Source organism: Mauremys reevesii, linkage group 3 (genome assembly GCF_016161935.1).
Source record: "Mauremys reevesii isolate NIE-2019 linkage group 3, ASM1616193v1, whole genome shotgun sequence".
NCBI classification, from domain to species: Eukaryota; Metazoa; Chordata; order Testudines; family Geoemydidae; genus Mauremys; species Mauremys reevesii.
The window spans coordinates 114,632,998-114,647,134 of NC_052625.1; the positions used below are offsets into that span (position 1 = coordinate 114,632,998).

The 14,137-nt window shown below is 44.8% G+C and overlaps 1 protein-coding gene across 1 annotated transcript in view; it reads left to right on the forward strand.

The window, feature by feature from the left end:
* Positions 1-3,753, forward strand: part of SOGA3 (SOGA family member 3) — a 32,826-nt gene extending 29,073 nt beyond the window's left edge. The window contains 2 exon segments of the mRNA XM_039530813.1: positions 127-1,302; positions 3,440-3,753. Coding sequence (XP_039386747.1) covers positions 127-1,302; positions 3,440-3,550 — 1,287 coding nt within the window. The 3' untranslated portion in view covers positions 3,551-3,753.
* Positions 3,754-14,137: the final 10,384 nt, after the last annotated feature.

The window sequence follows — 14,137 nt, forward strand, 5'->3', positions numbered from 1 at the left end:
TTATAATTACATTTTAACTTCTGATGGTATTTTGCTTTTATTGTTAACCTTTTGATTTAAAGCTGTGTTTGATTTCAAATGGTGCTCTTTGTTGACATAAAATTATTTTCATTTTTTTTTTTTAAGGAGGACAATGAAGATCTGAAATGCCAGTTGCAGTTTGTTAAAGAAGAAGCTGCCCTTATGAGAAAAAAAATGGCTAAAATTGATAAGGAGAAAGACAGATTTGAACATGAGCTTCAAAAATATAGATCATTTTATGGGGATCTAGACAGTCCCTTACCGAAAGGTGAAGCTGGAGGACCACCTACCACAAGGGAAGCAGAACTCAAGCTTAGATTGAGATTAGTAGAGGAAGAAGCCAACATCCTTGGAAGGAAAATAGTAGAACTGGAAGTAGAAAATAGAGGACTGAAAGCAGAGCTTGACGATTTAAGAGGAGATGATTTCTCAGGAACAGCAAATCCCCTCATGGGGGAACAGAGCGAATCTCTCTCAGAGTTACGGCAGCATTTGCAGCTAGTTGAAGATGAGACAGAATTGCTGAGGAGAAACTTGGCTGACCTGGAGGAACAAAACAAGCGCATCACAACAGAGCTAAACAAATACAAATACAAGTCTGGCACCCATGAGAGCTCGAGGCACCATGATAATGCCAAGACAGAAGCACTGCAAGAAGAGCTAAAAGCTGCCCGAATGCAAATCAATGAGCTCAGTGGCAAAGTCATGCAACTTCAGTATGAAAACAGAGTGTTAATGTCCAACATGCAGCGCTATGACTTGGCCTCTCACCTCGGGATCCGGGGCAGCCCCAGAGACAGTGATGCTGAAAGTGATGCAGGGAAAAAAGAAAGTGATGATGATTCTCGCCCTCCCCACCGCAAAAGGGAAGGTCCCATTGGAGGGGAAAGTGACTCTGAGGAGGTACGCAATATCCGGTGCCTGACTCCCACTAGGTCTTTTTATCCTACACCGACTGGGTGGCAGAAGAGCTTCACAGATCGGCAGCAGATGAAGGACATCCGCTCTGAAGCCGAGCGACTGGGCAAAACGATAGATCGACTGATTTCTGATACAAGTACCATCATAACAGAGGCAAGAATTTACGTGGCCAATGGGGATCTGTTTGGACTCATGGATGAAGAAGATGATGGCAGTAGGATTCGGGAGCATGAGCTTCTTTATCGAATCAATGCACAGATGAAGGCATTTAGGAAAGAACTCCAGACTTTCATCGACAGACTAGAAGTTCCAAAGTCGTCAGATGACCGAAGTGCAGATGAACCTTTGTCAGTGAGTCAGGTAGTTTTTTACTTATTACAGCCTAGAGGTAAAAAGACACTGCCAAATAGTTTAAGCCTTTAATTTTCTCTACAATGCATTAAAATTATTATAATCTGATGAGCAAAATCTCTGGTTCCAAAATATCTATGATTTAATTTTAAATCCCCCAGTCCATCACATAGGACTTGATCCTCCTACTGGAGTCAATGGGGCTACTCATGTGAGTAATGACTATTCACATAAGGAAGGGTTTGTAGAACCGGGCTCCTCAACATTAAAAAATAAATAAACAAAATACTGTAGCTACTATTATTGTGGGAGACACAACATTCTTGCTTTGCAGCAGTGTTTGCCAGAGTTCTTCTGACATCACCAATAATGTCAGTGCACAAATGTTCTTTGGCCTGAGGGACTGAAATGGAAGTGTAATCTGGGTGATGACCAAAAACCAACTGTAGAATAGAATACAGCAAGTGTTTGAACAGATCAGATGGTTAATGAAGTATGGTATATGGCATCTAGAGTGACTCAAGCCTATGCTGCAGTGCAAAGAAAAGAAACAAAAAACAACAAAACTCCATACTACATGCAGTGTTGTGCCATGCTGAATTCAGGGAGATAATGCCTTCCTGGCCCCTGTGAATATCATCTTATGCCCTGAAGAATAATATTTAATTACCCTTATCTTAACACGAATCACTTCAAATGTTGCTATTGGTCCTAAACTTCTCCAGACTTCGTAGTAAGTCTCATATTAGGTTATATTAACGTTGTATAGTACTTTTAGCCCTACAGTCAGAATTGTTGCCAGGTAAAGCTGAAAGCTATTATTTCTTACTCATATGTTGATTAATATGATTGTTTGTTCCCTTGTATCAGAAAGTCACAGACACAGTCAATTGCTATAAGTGTGACAGGGTGCATTGCATCTTTTAACAAAAGGAAAAGACATTATACCATATTCTCATGCAGATTATGGGCCCGATCTGGCATTTATAATCATAGAATCATAAAATTGTAGGGCCGGAAGGGACTTCAAAGAGTTAAGTCCAACCCCCTGCACTAAGGCAGGACCAAGTAAACCTAGAACATTGCTGACAGGTGTTTGTCCAACCTGTTCTTTAAAAAATTCAATGATGGGGATCCCACAACCTCCCTTGGATGCCTATTCCAGAGTTTAACTACCCTTATAGATAGAATTTTTTTCCTGATATCTAACCTAAATCTCCCTTGCTGCAGATTAAGCCTATTACTTCTCATTCTACCATCAGTGGATGTGGAGAATAATTGATCACGATCCCCTTTATAACAGCCCTTAACATATTTAAACTTTGTTATCAGGTCCCTCCTCCCCCAGTCTTCTTTTCTCAAGACGAAACATGCCCAGTTTTTTTATCCTTTCCTCATAGGTCAGTTTCTAAACCTTTTATTGTTTATGTTGTTCTCCTCTGGACACTCTCCAGTTTGTCCACATCTTTCTGAAAGTGTGGCGCCAAGAACTGATCACAGTACTCCAGCTGAAGCCTCACCAGTGCCGAGTAGAGTGAGACTTACATCCATGACTTACATCCAGCACTCCTGTTAATACACCCAAGAATGTTGTTAGCTTTATTCACAGCTGCATCACACTGTTGACTCATATTCAATTTGTGATCCACTATAAATAGGGTGACCAGATGTCCCAATTTTATAGGCACAGTCCCGATTTTTGGGTCTTTTTCTTATATAGACTTCTATTACCCTCACACACACACCCTCTGTCCCAATTTTTCACACTTGCTGTCTGGTCACCTTAACTATAAACCCCAGATCCTTTTCAACAGTTCTGCCACCTAGCCAATTGCTCTGCACAGTAGAAACTCCCATTAATTTAAAAGGAGACCTGTGCATGGAGCATTTGAAGGATGGGCTCACACTGCGTAAGTGTGTAACTTAGTATTTTCTAAACAAACAAACAAATATGGTATTTAAATCAGTAATTTGGGGGCATAGCCCTGCAGGCATTCTGCATGCAGACCTCCCACTGAAGCCAGTGGGAGTTCAGCACAGCACCTTTACAGGATTAGACCCTGCTTCACTGCTTATTCTGTTGAAATGTTGAGCTTTCCTTTTTATTAATTAACTGTTCTCTGTGTCTTTGTATTTACTTTCCCAGATGTTCCAGCCTATCATTTTACTTATTCTCATCCTTGTGTTGTTTTCATCCCTTTCTTACACAACAATATTTAAACTTGTCTTCCTTTTTACACTATTTTTTGTATTATAAACCTTTAATCATTTACTGTTCATTGTAGTATTATTTTCAGTTTGTTCATTTTGTCCACCCTCCAAGATAAGAAGTGCAAGAGATATAGTTTCTGTAGTAGCCACTGCTGTAAAAACACTGAAGACTACTTGTTTGCAAAAAAAGAACAAAACAAAATGAAACAAAAACAAAAAGCAAAACAAAACCTAAAAAAGCCACCCAGTTGAATGAGAATTCTCCTCGCCAAGGTATTCCAGGTAAGCTAACAGAAAATAGGTTTTTTAAAATTTTGTCTTAAGAAAATTGTTTTATACTTTTATAATAAAAATGTTCTTGAGAAAATTGAGCCAATTTAGCTAGTATTCATTCATTTTTATGTATTAGAATTGATAGGGTCATTTGTTTTCTTTATTTCAAAATATTTGTATTGCAATTCCAAGTGAACAGTAAAATCACCTCTAGTGTGTATGTTACAATTGTTTTTCACTGCTTTTGTACATTTTGTGTGATGGTGGACCCATTTGACAGTGGTATTTTTCACCACTGTGTGGTGTGAATTTGATGCTCAAATCCAAATGATAAGAACAGGAAGTTTGCATTTAGTCTGCTTCACATGTATGGCCTTCTCCTGAGCAAGAATGGACATCCACAGCTTCTGTTGATATCACTGAGAGTTGTGGATGCTCAACACCTTTGAGGATCAGGCCTTTAGAGTGGACATTATGTCCTATCCTGTTTGAGGTCCTTATCCCTTCAGTGGTGAATGGTAGGGAGGAGGTGTCAAAGTTAGAATGGTGTGTAATAAGACAGTTTTGTATGAAAACACAGATTGAGAGGTGGCACAGGGATACAAAAACTGTGCAACGTTCACCTGGTCTATCTCTCTGACCCCATACTGATCAGCTCACCAGCCTTATCCTGTCTGTCCATCCCTCTTGGCCACTAATCCTAATTTGCCTCCCTTCTTTACTGTAAGATTTGCTGGCTCACTCTACCCTGGCCAGAATTTTCACCTCCCCACATCTGGTTCCTGGCTCGAGGAGGAAGTCAGGAACTGGCAGCCAGTGGAATTGAGTCAGACATGGAGAGCGAGCACATCTGGCAGGGGTAGAGCCCTCACTTGAAGAGTCCCATAAAGCTCAATCCTCTCCCCTGTATTATTCAACCTGGGACACGGGGACAGCTGGTGGGGACAATATGGTCTGAAGTGACACCAGTACTCAGATGACACCAGTCTCTACATCTCTTTTGTGTCAGATCTAAACAAAACCATCTTCCAGCTTGCTGTGTTCTTAGCTAAATCAGCCCTTAGATAAACAACAACTGATTAAAACTGAGCTCCAGTAAGATGGAGGTGATGCTACTGGGAAGAGGGACATACCTCGAAGAATTGACCTTCTCTGTAATGTACCCCCCACTGAGGCATGTGCCCTCAGTTTGTTAAATCAGTCTTCAACCCTGGAGTCTTTTGGACTCCTCACTGTTCATAGTGTCAAAAAGGCTACTTCAATCTGTGACCAGCCTAAAGGCTGCAGCCCACCCTTTTGGCCATGGTGGTCCATGCATTTCTGATTTTTAAGAGCGATCATAGCAACTAAGTATTATCTAGGAATGAAGCCACACATCCTGAAAAAGTGTCAACTAGTATAAAATGCAGCTGCCTTTCTGCTTAGCAACATAGGTTGCCATGGACCTATCACACCAGTGCTCTGTTATCTGCACTTGCTACTAAATAAATAAAGTTCAGGTCAGTGTCTCTGTCCTAGTATTCAAAACCGTCCTGGGGATTGGCCCCAGCTAATTGAAGGAATGCCTTTCAGTGCTAGAGACTCAACTTTCATAGGAGCTTGAACCTAACTTGTGGAATTCATTCCACAGGAGCTAAGAAAGTAGCAACTTCATAGAATTAAATGGAAACCTCATTTCTTTGATTGAGCTTTCTCTCAAAAGCTCTTCTCCCATAACAACATAAATAAAACAAAACAAATAATCGACCAACTCTAATCAAGAAATTTAATCCTATCTTTTGTGAAGAAAGCAAAAGAAACTGTCTTTGTTATTTCATTTTAAATTATTGAGAGGTGTGCAGATGCGATGGTAATGAGCACCACATAAGGAGTAGACCCAGGTTCTCAGCCCTTGGAGGACCTGCTAGTGTGTTGCTCGAAAAAGTGACCTTAACCCATCTTTATTCTGGGAAAGGATAGGACTTGGCCTGGTCCCTGGAGTAAGTCAGAGTACCGTGAAGGCTTCTCTAATTCATGCCCAGTTGCTCAAGGGACCATTCCATCAATCAGAGATTAGTGGGGCTAGGGATGCTATGGCTAGGTATCTTCCCCCCAAGGAACGCTCATAATCTCCAAAGGGACATTCACTTATTGCTTGGTGACTTTCCTTATCCACAGCAAGATCACTGAAGAAGAAAGCCCTTGCCTTCTCCCCCTTCCCCATCCCCAATCATCAGGATTTCTCAGCACTTCCTCAGAAACTTCTGTTTCCAGAGAGTTGCAATGCTGCAATTAAAAAAAAATATTTCTCCAAGCTAAAGCTTGTCATATAAAAATTTTAGCACAAAGGGATTTTTGTTTGTTTGTTTTTAAATCTCCCTTGAGGGAAAGATCAGTTTGGCACTTTTAAATGTTACCAACTCAATCAATAAAAGAGGAACATTCAGATCTGAGCCTGGAATGCTGGATGTGGATTTTAACTCATACTTTTCTATCTTCTATTTAATAAGGTCCCAATTTTAAATTCCCTCACACGAGTTTAAATCCAGAGTGAGTCCTTTGAATTCAGTAGAGTCATTCAACTTGCAATGGTGTGAGATCAGAATCTGGGTTAACTCTCAATTATCTTGATTTGTGTGTATAAATGTTCCTGTAAAGTTATACCCTGGTGCAATATGTTTATTAATTTATAGTGGTCCAAAATTCTTTCTGTAAACAATATGACTGGATTTCTATAGGGGTTTTATGCTTTACAAAAACTAACTTTTTAGTAGCCCTACTACAATAAATCATTCACACAGAACAGCTTTAATCCGTCTGTAAAGGTGTTTGCAGGGATTTGCTTCTATCTCGGAATTCAGCAGCCGCGATGGGTCCAATAATACCCTGAAATTGTGACATCTGAGTCAAGAGGTGGGAATACCTCCGCATAGGACAGAGAATTTATAACCCCATCAATTTCTTAAGATGCCTTCCCTTGCCTGACAATGTCACATCTACTTTTTTCTGAACTGAGTTGAACTCTTTCAGTGCTCTAAGTTAGGCATTGGGAAAGCAGACCAGAGTCCAGGTTCCATGGACTTCAGTGGAACTGTGCTGATTTACATCAGCTGAGTATCTGCCCCAGACAGCTGAATATCATCAGCATAGCATATGGTACTGCAACCCAAATCATATCTCAATCTCCAGATGCCTTGTGTCGATTTTGAACAAGAGGGTTGACAGAATGAAACTCTGCAGAATAGGGCCTGGTCTACAATAGGAATTTAGATCGGTGTGACTACATCTCTCCGGGGGGGGGGGGGGAGAGGAGGATAGGACTGAAAAATTCACATTGCTGAGAGACGTAGCTATACAGTACACCCTCACTATAATGAACCCATCAGGATCCAAGCTATTTGTTCGTTATAGCCACGGGTTCGTTATAGCAAAAGAGCCCTGCTGCTAGGGTGGGAGGGCGGCTGAAAGCTCCTCCAGCCAGAGGCGGATTAAGGTTTTGCCAGAGCAAATGTGGGGCCCCGCTTCTGCCTGCAGTGTTGCCCCTGTTCTGACCCTTCTGTCAGCAGCCCTGCCCACAGCGCCCACCCCATTCTGTCCCTTTCCCCATACTGTCCTGCCCAGTTCCACTCATGGTCAGCCTCATTCTGCCCCTGCACTCTGGCCCCACAAACTTACTCCTTTCTCTCCCCCTCCCCATGGCCCCAAGACTGGAGAAGCTCTGTCTCCTCCCACCCACCATGGCCCTGGGCCACAGTGGGGAGTGAGAGTTCCTCTAGCCCTGAGGCCGCAGCAGGGAGTGAGAGTTCTTCCAGTCCTGGGGCTATAGGCATAGTTTGACTGCTATATTTGGGGGGACAAAGCATGCCCATGCACACACGCACACACACACGCATGCTGAAGTCAGTCCCCTTGGTTCACTGGCTCTCTTCCTCTGCCTACAGTGGTACCTGGGCTGCAAGTGCTGGGGGGGACAGGACGGCATAATGGGGGAGCCCCAGCTGCTGCTGGCAACCACTCTGGCACCGGCTGCTGCAGTGATGTCACTGTTCTGGCGCTGCTGCTGTTGCCTCCCTGCTGGGGCTGCTGCTGCCCAGAGTATGCTACATGCTGGGCTCCTGCTTCCCCCTAACCATTCCCGTATCCCCTTCTCTTCCTCATCCCCTCCCTCTTCCTCTCCCCTTCTCTTCTCCCCCCATCTCCATTGCTTTGCCCACCCCAGTCACGGTTGTAGAGGAAACAGGTGGGCACTAGGACCCAGAAGGCTGTGTCCAGCTGCTGAGGCAGGACCCAGAGCGCAGGGGAAAAGCTGCTCCGTCCTGCTCTGTCCACATCCCACAAGCCAAAACATGCAGGGGGCGGGATTTAGTATGGGAATGACAAAGCCCCTCCCACCCCAGGCGAGCAGAGCCAGGGAGCAGGGTTGGGTATGGGGGTGCCAATTTTTCCAGAGCCCCCCAATTAGGGTTACCAGGCATCTGGTTTTTGACCAGAATGCCCAGTCGAAAAGGGACCCTTGCAGCTCCAGTCAGCACCACTGACCAAAGTCCAGTTGGCACGGGGCTGGCAGGCTCCCTACCTGGCTCTGTGTGGCTCCCAGAAGTGGCAACATGTCCCTCGGCTCCTAGGCAGAGGCGCAGCCAGGGGGGCTCTGTACGCTGCCCCTGCCATGAGCGCCGTCTCCGCAGCTCCCATTGGCCGTGAACTGCGGCCAATGGGAGCTGCAGGGGCAGTGCCTGTGGGTGGAAGCAATGCACAGAGACGCCTGGCCGTGCCTCTGCCTAGGAGCCAAGGGACATGTTGCCACTTCCGGGAGCCCCTCGAGGTAAGTCACCCGGAGCCTGCACCCTGAACCCTCTCCTGTGCCCCAAACCCCTTCCCCAGCCCTGAGACCCCTCCTGCACCCAAACTCCCTCCCAGAGCCCACACCCCAACACCCTGCCCCTGCCTGGAGGCCCCTCCCACAGCCTGAGCCCCTCATTTCTGGCCCCACCCCAGAGCCTGCACCCCCAGCCCAGAGCCCATACCCCCTCCAACATCCCAACCCCCTGCCTCAGCCCAGAGCCACCTCCCACTCTCCAAACCTCTTGGCTCCACCCCCCAGCTCAGAGCCACCTACTGCACCACAAACCCCTCATCCCTGGCCCACCCCAGAGCCCACACCCCTGCCCCAGCTGGACCCCTTTCCTACACCCTGAACCCCTCATTTCTGTCTCCACCCCAGAGCCCGCACCCCCAGATGGAGCCCTCACCCCCTCCCGCACCCCAACCCCCTGCCCCAGCGAAAATGAGTGAGTGAGTGAGGGTGGGGGAGAGCGAGCGACAGAGGGAGAGGGGTGGAGAGAGCGGGTTTGGGGCCTCGGAGAAGGGGCAGGGCCTAAGGGCAGAGGGAGGGGCAAGGGTGTTAAGCTTTGTGTGGTTAGAAAGTTGGCAACCCTACTCCCAATTGGCCACGGCTCCTTGGCACGGGCCCCGTCAGCCCAGTAGCTAATTCTCCACTGCCTCCAGCCTCGCTGCTGTAGCACTGGCTGGAGGATCTATCAGCTGCAGCCGCAGTGTTGGAGGAACTATCAGCCCCTGCTGTAGTGGTGGTGCTGGAGGGACTGGGTTAATTATAGGTTTGTTGTTATGAAGAGTGTTATAGTGAGGGTGTACTTTACCTACCGCATCTTCAGTGTAGACAGTGGTAGACCTCCCTTGGAGGCTGGGCCGGCTCCAGACCCCAGCGTGCCAAGCGCGTGCTTGGGGCAGCGGGCCGCAGGAGGGCGGCAGGCGGCTCCGGTGGACCTCCCGCAGGCATGCCTGCGGAGGGTCCACTGGTCCCGTGGCTCCGGTGGATCTCCCGCAGGCATGCCTGCGGAGGGTCCGCTGGTCCTGCGGCTTTGGTGGAGCATCCGCAGGCATGCCTGCGGGGGGTCCACCGGAGCCGCGGGACCGGTGACCGCCAGAGCGCCCTCCCACGGCGTGCCGCCCTGCTTGGGGCGGCGCAATTCCTAGAGCCGCCCCTGCATGGAGGTGGATTACCAGTGCTGATGGGAGAATCTCTCATGTGGGCGTAGGTGGTGCCTACACTGAAGTACTGCAGGGGCACAGCTGTGCCACTGTAGCCTTTTAAGTACAGATGCCCTAAGGAAATGTTCTTCATTGCTCACTAAATGCCATACTGGTGGAGGTAGAGTTAGCCCTAGCTGAATGAAACTGGAGTGTAGCTTACATTTTGTTCAAATGAGGCATAAGCAGGCATGGAAGAGAACCTGTTTTATTAAAGTAAGTATTAATATTAGTCAACATGATTGTATAACATATGCTTAGATTTTATTACAAATCTGGCTTTCATGTTAAAGATGGCTGCAGCATCATCATCATAACCTACCTCTATGTACTAAATTTCACCTCAAAGGAAACCAATTCACTTTACAAATTTACATAGGAATCACTTCGCCAACTGTTGAAATGCAGGCACAGGTGTGGTAGAATGTTACAGCTGTTTTAGCACCAAAATACGTGCAAACACTACCACGCATAGTGCTCATTGTCGTGAGTAGTCCCATCCAAGTAAATGAGACTATTTATGGTAGAAAGGGATACACCCAATGGTAATCATTTGAAGGACTGGTTCTTAAAAAGTGCACAGAAATGCTACACTACAGTTAAGGCAGGAAATGAAAATTAACATCTGTTTGAAGCTGCAGAAGGAATTTTGGTAGGTAGAATGTAATTAACACAAATTTGAATTTGGGCGGAATGGTGGGATTAACGTCCTGCTTTTGCAAAAAATGCCTTGGGATTTGACCACAAGGACCTCCTGCGCTTTATATCTGTCTGAAAGACAGCTCCTCCTGCAGCACAGTGCCTCTGGAGCATTCATTCAATATTGCCTCAGAGGGAGGAGTCCCACTACATAGGCCTAATTCTGATCTCACTTACAGTAGTGTAAATCAAATAGTGTAACGCCAATGAATTCATTTTGAGAATTGAATCCGGTAATATTTATTTGTAATAAAAATAATAATATAAAGTGAGCAGTGTACACTTTGTATTCTATGTTATAATTGAAATCAATATATTTGAAAATGTAGAAAAACATCCAAAAATATTTCTAATAAATTTAAATTGGTATTCTATTATTGTTTAACAGCGCCATTAAAACTGCGATTAATCACAACTATTTTTTTTAATCTTGTGGTTAATTGCGATTATTTTTTTAATCGTTTGACAGCCCTAAAGATTACTGCCATGCGTGCACCATTATGGTAGCACTGTAAAAAATGGACATTTAAGGTCATTCTCTGGCCTTCACAGATTTCCCACCAGGACAGATTTTGAATGTATTTTTTCTTGGAATACAACCAGAGAAATTTAGTCAAGTCAAGTCTTTTAAGATCCAGATGTACATTCTTTTAAATAATAAATGCCTCTAAAATGTTTTCTAAATTGTTACTGCAAAGTAACTTACACATATGAAAATAAATGGTAGTTTGAAAGATCTTTTTCAGGGACAAAGATATTTCTTTCATCTGAAAATATGTTTGCCTGAAGCTCCAGATTACAGATATAATAAGACATGGGTCTGCTGACATCTGTCACCAATGCTTTAGAATCAGAACTGGAAGAGAGCAGGTGCCTGTATGAAGCAAAAATATACCCAGCAGTTGAATAATAGAAAATTGCCAAAACCATAACTGTCTAAATATGTATGATAAAAAAAACAAATGAACTGCACATGAACTTCAAGCAGAGCCTTTGAATATAACATGTCATTTCTTCTAATCAGTCCAGAATATAATGGGCTAAGAGGGTGATTTTCAAAGGCAGAAATGTCAGGTAGGCACCTAACACCTACTGACTAAAATTTCTGACACTCTTATTTTCTTTTAGGGGAAACAATATGCAAGACCAAGTTCTACCATTAGATATGGAGTGCTTATTGGTAAACTATGCTGTAATTTAGGAGAGTAAACAAGTTGTAAATGTCTGCCATAGATTTCCAAGTTGCATGATGTAACTGTGACTATGTTCCCCCAACTGTAAATTGTGGATAATATTTCCCTCCCTCATAGAGGTGTCCGTGAAACCAGAGGGGTTGCACAGAGTTTGTATTTTCCACCAAACCCCTTTTGTAGATGGCTTTTAGTTACTAAGACTGCTGATATATAAAAAGTAATAGAATACAAGAATCTTTTTTGTAGCCATGTTGACTCTCGTGCTTACAGTAGTAAATCTTTATTCTTGTCACTAAGGGCTAGATCCGGGGTAGGCAACCTATGGCACGGGTGCCGAAGGCAGCACGTGAGCTGATTTTCAGTGACACTCACACTGCCTGGGTCCTGGCCACTGGTCCGGGGGGGCTCTGCATTTTATTTAATTTTAAATGATGCTTCTTAAACATTTTAAAAACCTTATTTACTTTACATACAACAGTAGTTTAGTTATATATTATAGACATAGAAACAGACCTTCTACAAATGTTAAAATGTATTACTGGCACGCAAAACCTTAAATTAGAGTGAATGAATGAAGACTCGGCACACCACTTCTGAAAGGTTGCTGACCCCTGGGCTAGATCATGCCCAGAATAGGGCACAGTGCAGAGTAGAGTTGCCAACCCTCCAGGATTGGCTGGGAGTCTCCAGGAATTAAAGATGAATCTTTAATAAAAGATTGTCATGTGATTAAATCTCCAGGACTATGTCCAACCGAAATTGGCAACCCTAGTGCAGAACTGCATGCCTCAGTGAGAGTTTGAGGAGGCACATAGCAGATAATAGCAGAAAACTTCTCTGAGCTCTCCAGCTTGTAATGGGAATATGCCTGCTATTACATCCCTTTCTTGGGTGCAGTCTGCTAGCTGGGTGTCCCCATTCTGCTTTGCAGGCTGGTTGGGAGGAAGGCCATGGTGCTGTCTCTGCTTTCCCCCCAGGGGCATGTTGTATGCCCCCAAGAGAATGGGAATTGAGGAGTCCCTGCACTCCCCCAGCACAAGGGCTGCAATTTTGCCTGGCCTTTAAACAGGTTGCAGACGAGGTAAGGCTTCTCATGCCCTCCCAATCACAGCATGTCCATGTAAGAGCCGGATAGACTCTGCCAGCAGGTGCCAGTCACACAGGGATCTTGTCAATCGAATAAGAAGATGCCATTTGAAAACAGTCATTTTCAAGTAGAACCATACTTTAAAAATAAAATGTAGGGCTCAAATTCTGCCCTCACTCAGGCAAATACCCCACTTGACTTCAAGGGGAGCTGCATATGGTCCTTGCAGACAGGGCCGGCTCCAGGGTTTTTGCCACCCCAAGCAGCAAAAAGAAAAAAAAAAAGCTGCAATCGCAATCTGCAGCTCTACCGCCGCCGCTTCAGTCTTTGGCAGCAATTCGGCAGCTGGTCCTTCGCTCCGAGAGGGAGTGAGGGACCAGCCGCCAAATTGCTGCCGAAGACCTGAACATGCCGCCCCTCACTGTTGGCTGCCCCAAGCAGCTGCTTGCTGGGCTGGTGCCTGGAGCCGGCCCTGATTGCAGAGGTGGGCTAGAAACGTATCTCCTTTACAGTCCCATAAATTTTCATTCAAATCTTCTAACGCTCTTAACTGAATCCAAAGCAGCTACAATCCTTATACACCTCTTTCTGTGGCGCTCACAAGGCCTTGTTATGATCCAGTGCCCATTGAAGTAATTTGAAAGATTCCCAGTGACCTCAGTGGGCCTGGATCTGGACTCCTACTGAGTAGCATCATATTATTCACAGGACTGCCTCAGAAGCTCTTGCTCTGCTTTTAGTCAATCCTCACTCAGACTGAGGCAAATCTCAAGTTAATTAAAACTGAGTTCCGGATTTGGCTGAGTCTGTGTTTTAATATTTTGTTTCACAGCACTTGGATGACAACAGGCATTAATTTAGTAAAATTTAATTAAATAAATTGGAATTATAGTCTATATTTAAGGAACTATAGGAGTAAACATTGATAAGATCGTATTCTGCCCTCATTTACCCAGGTGCAACCTTGTTGACTCCATTGAAGTTGCAGTGTTGTGAGAGGAGGGTCTGATCCATAATCCCTGGTTAAGGGGCTCAGTCCTGCTCTGCTTTACATAGGCACAGCTATTGAGGACAGTTGGGTTGCCTGAGTGTAAGAGTGTTCTGAAGGCAGAAAGTAGCTCTGGGGTTTTTACAAAAGAAGGATTTCTAAATGAATGGGCTGAGGATTTTCCTCAGGGACTCTCTGTCCTTCAGTCATCTTTGTTCTTTTTTTAAATGGCTTTTGAAACTTGTATAAACAGTCCGAGTCCCATTGCATATCTTTCACAGGGGCAGAATAAGCACCCAAATAATGTCTTCACTGGGACTTACTCACTGACCATATAAGGAGAAAAAATGTATTTTCCCTGCAACC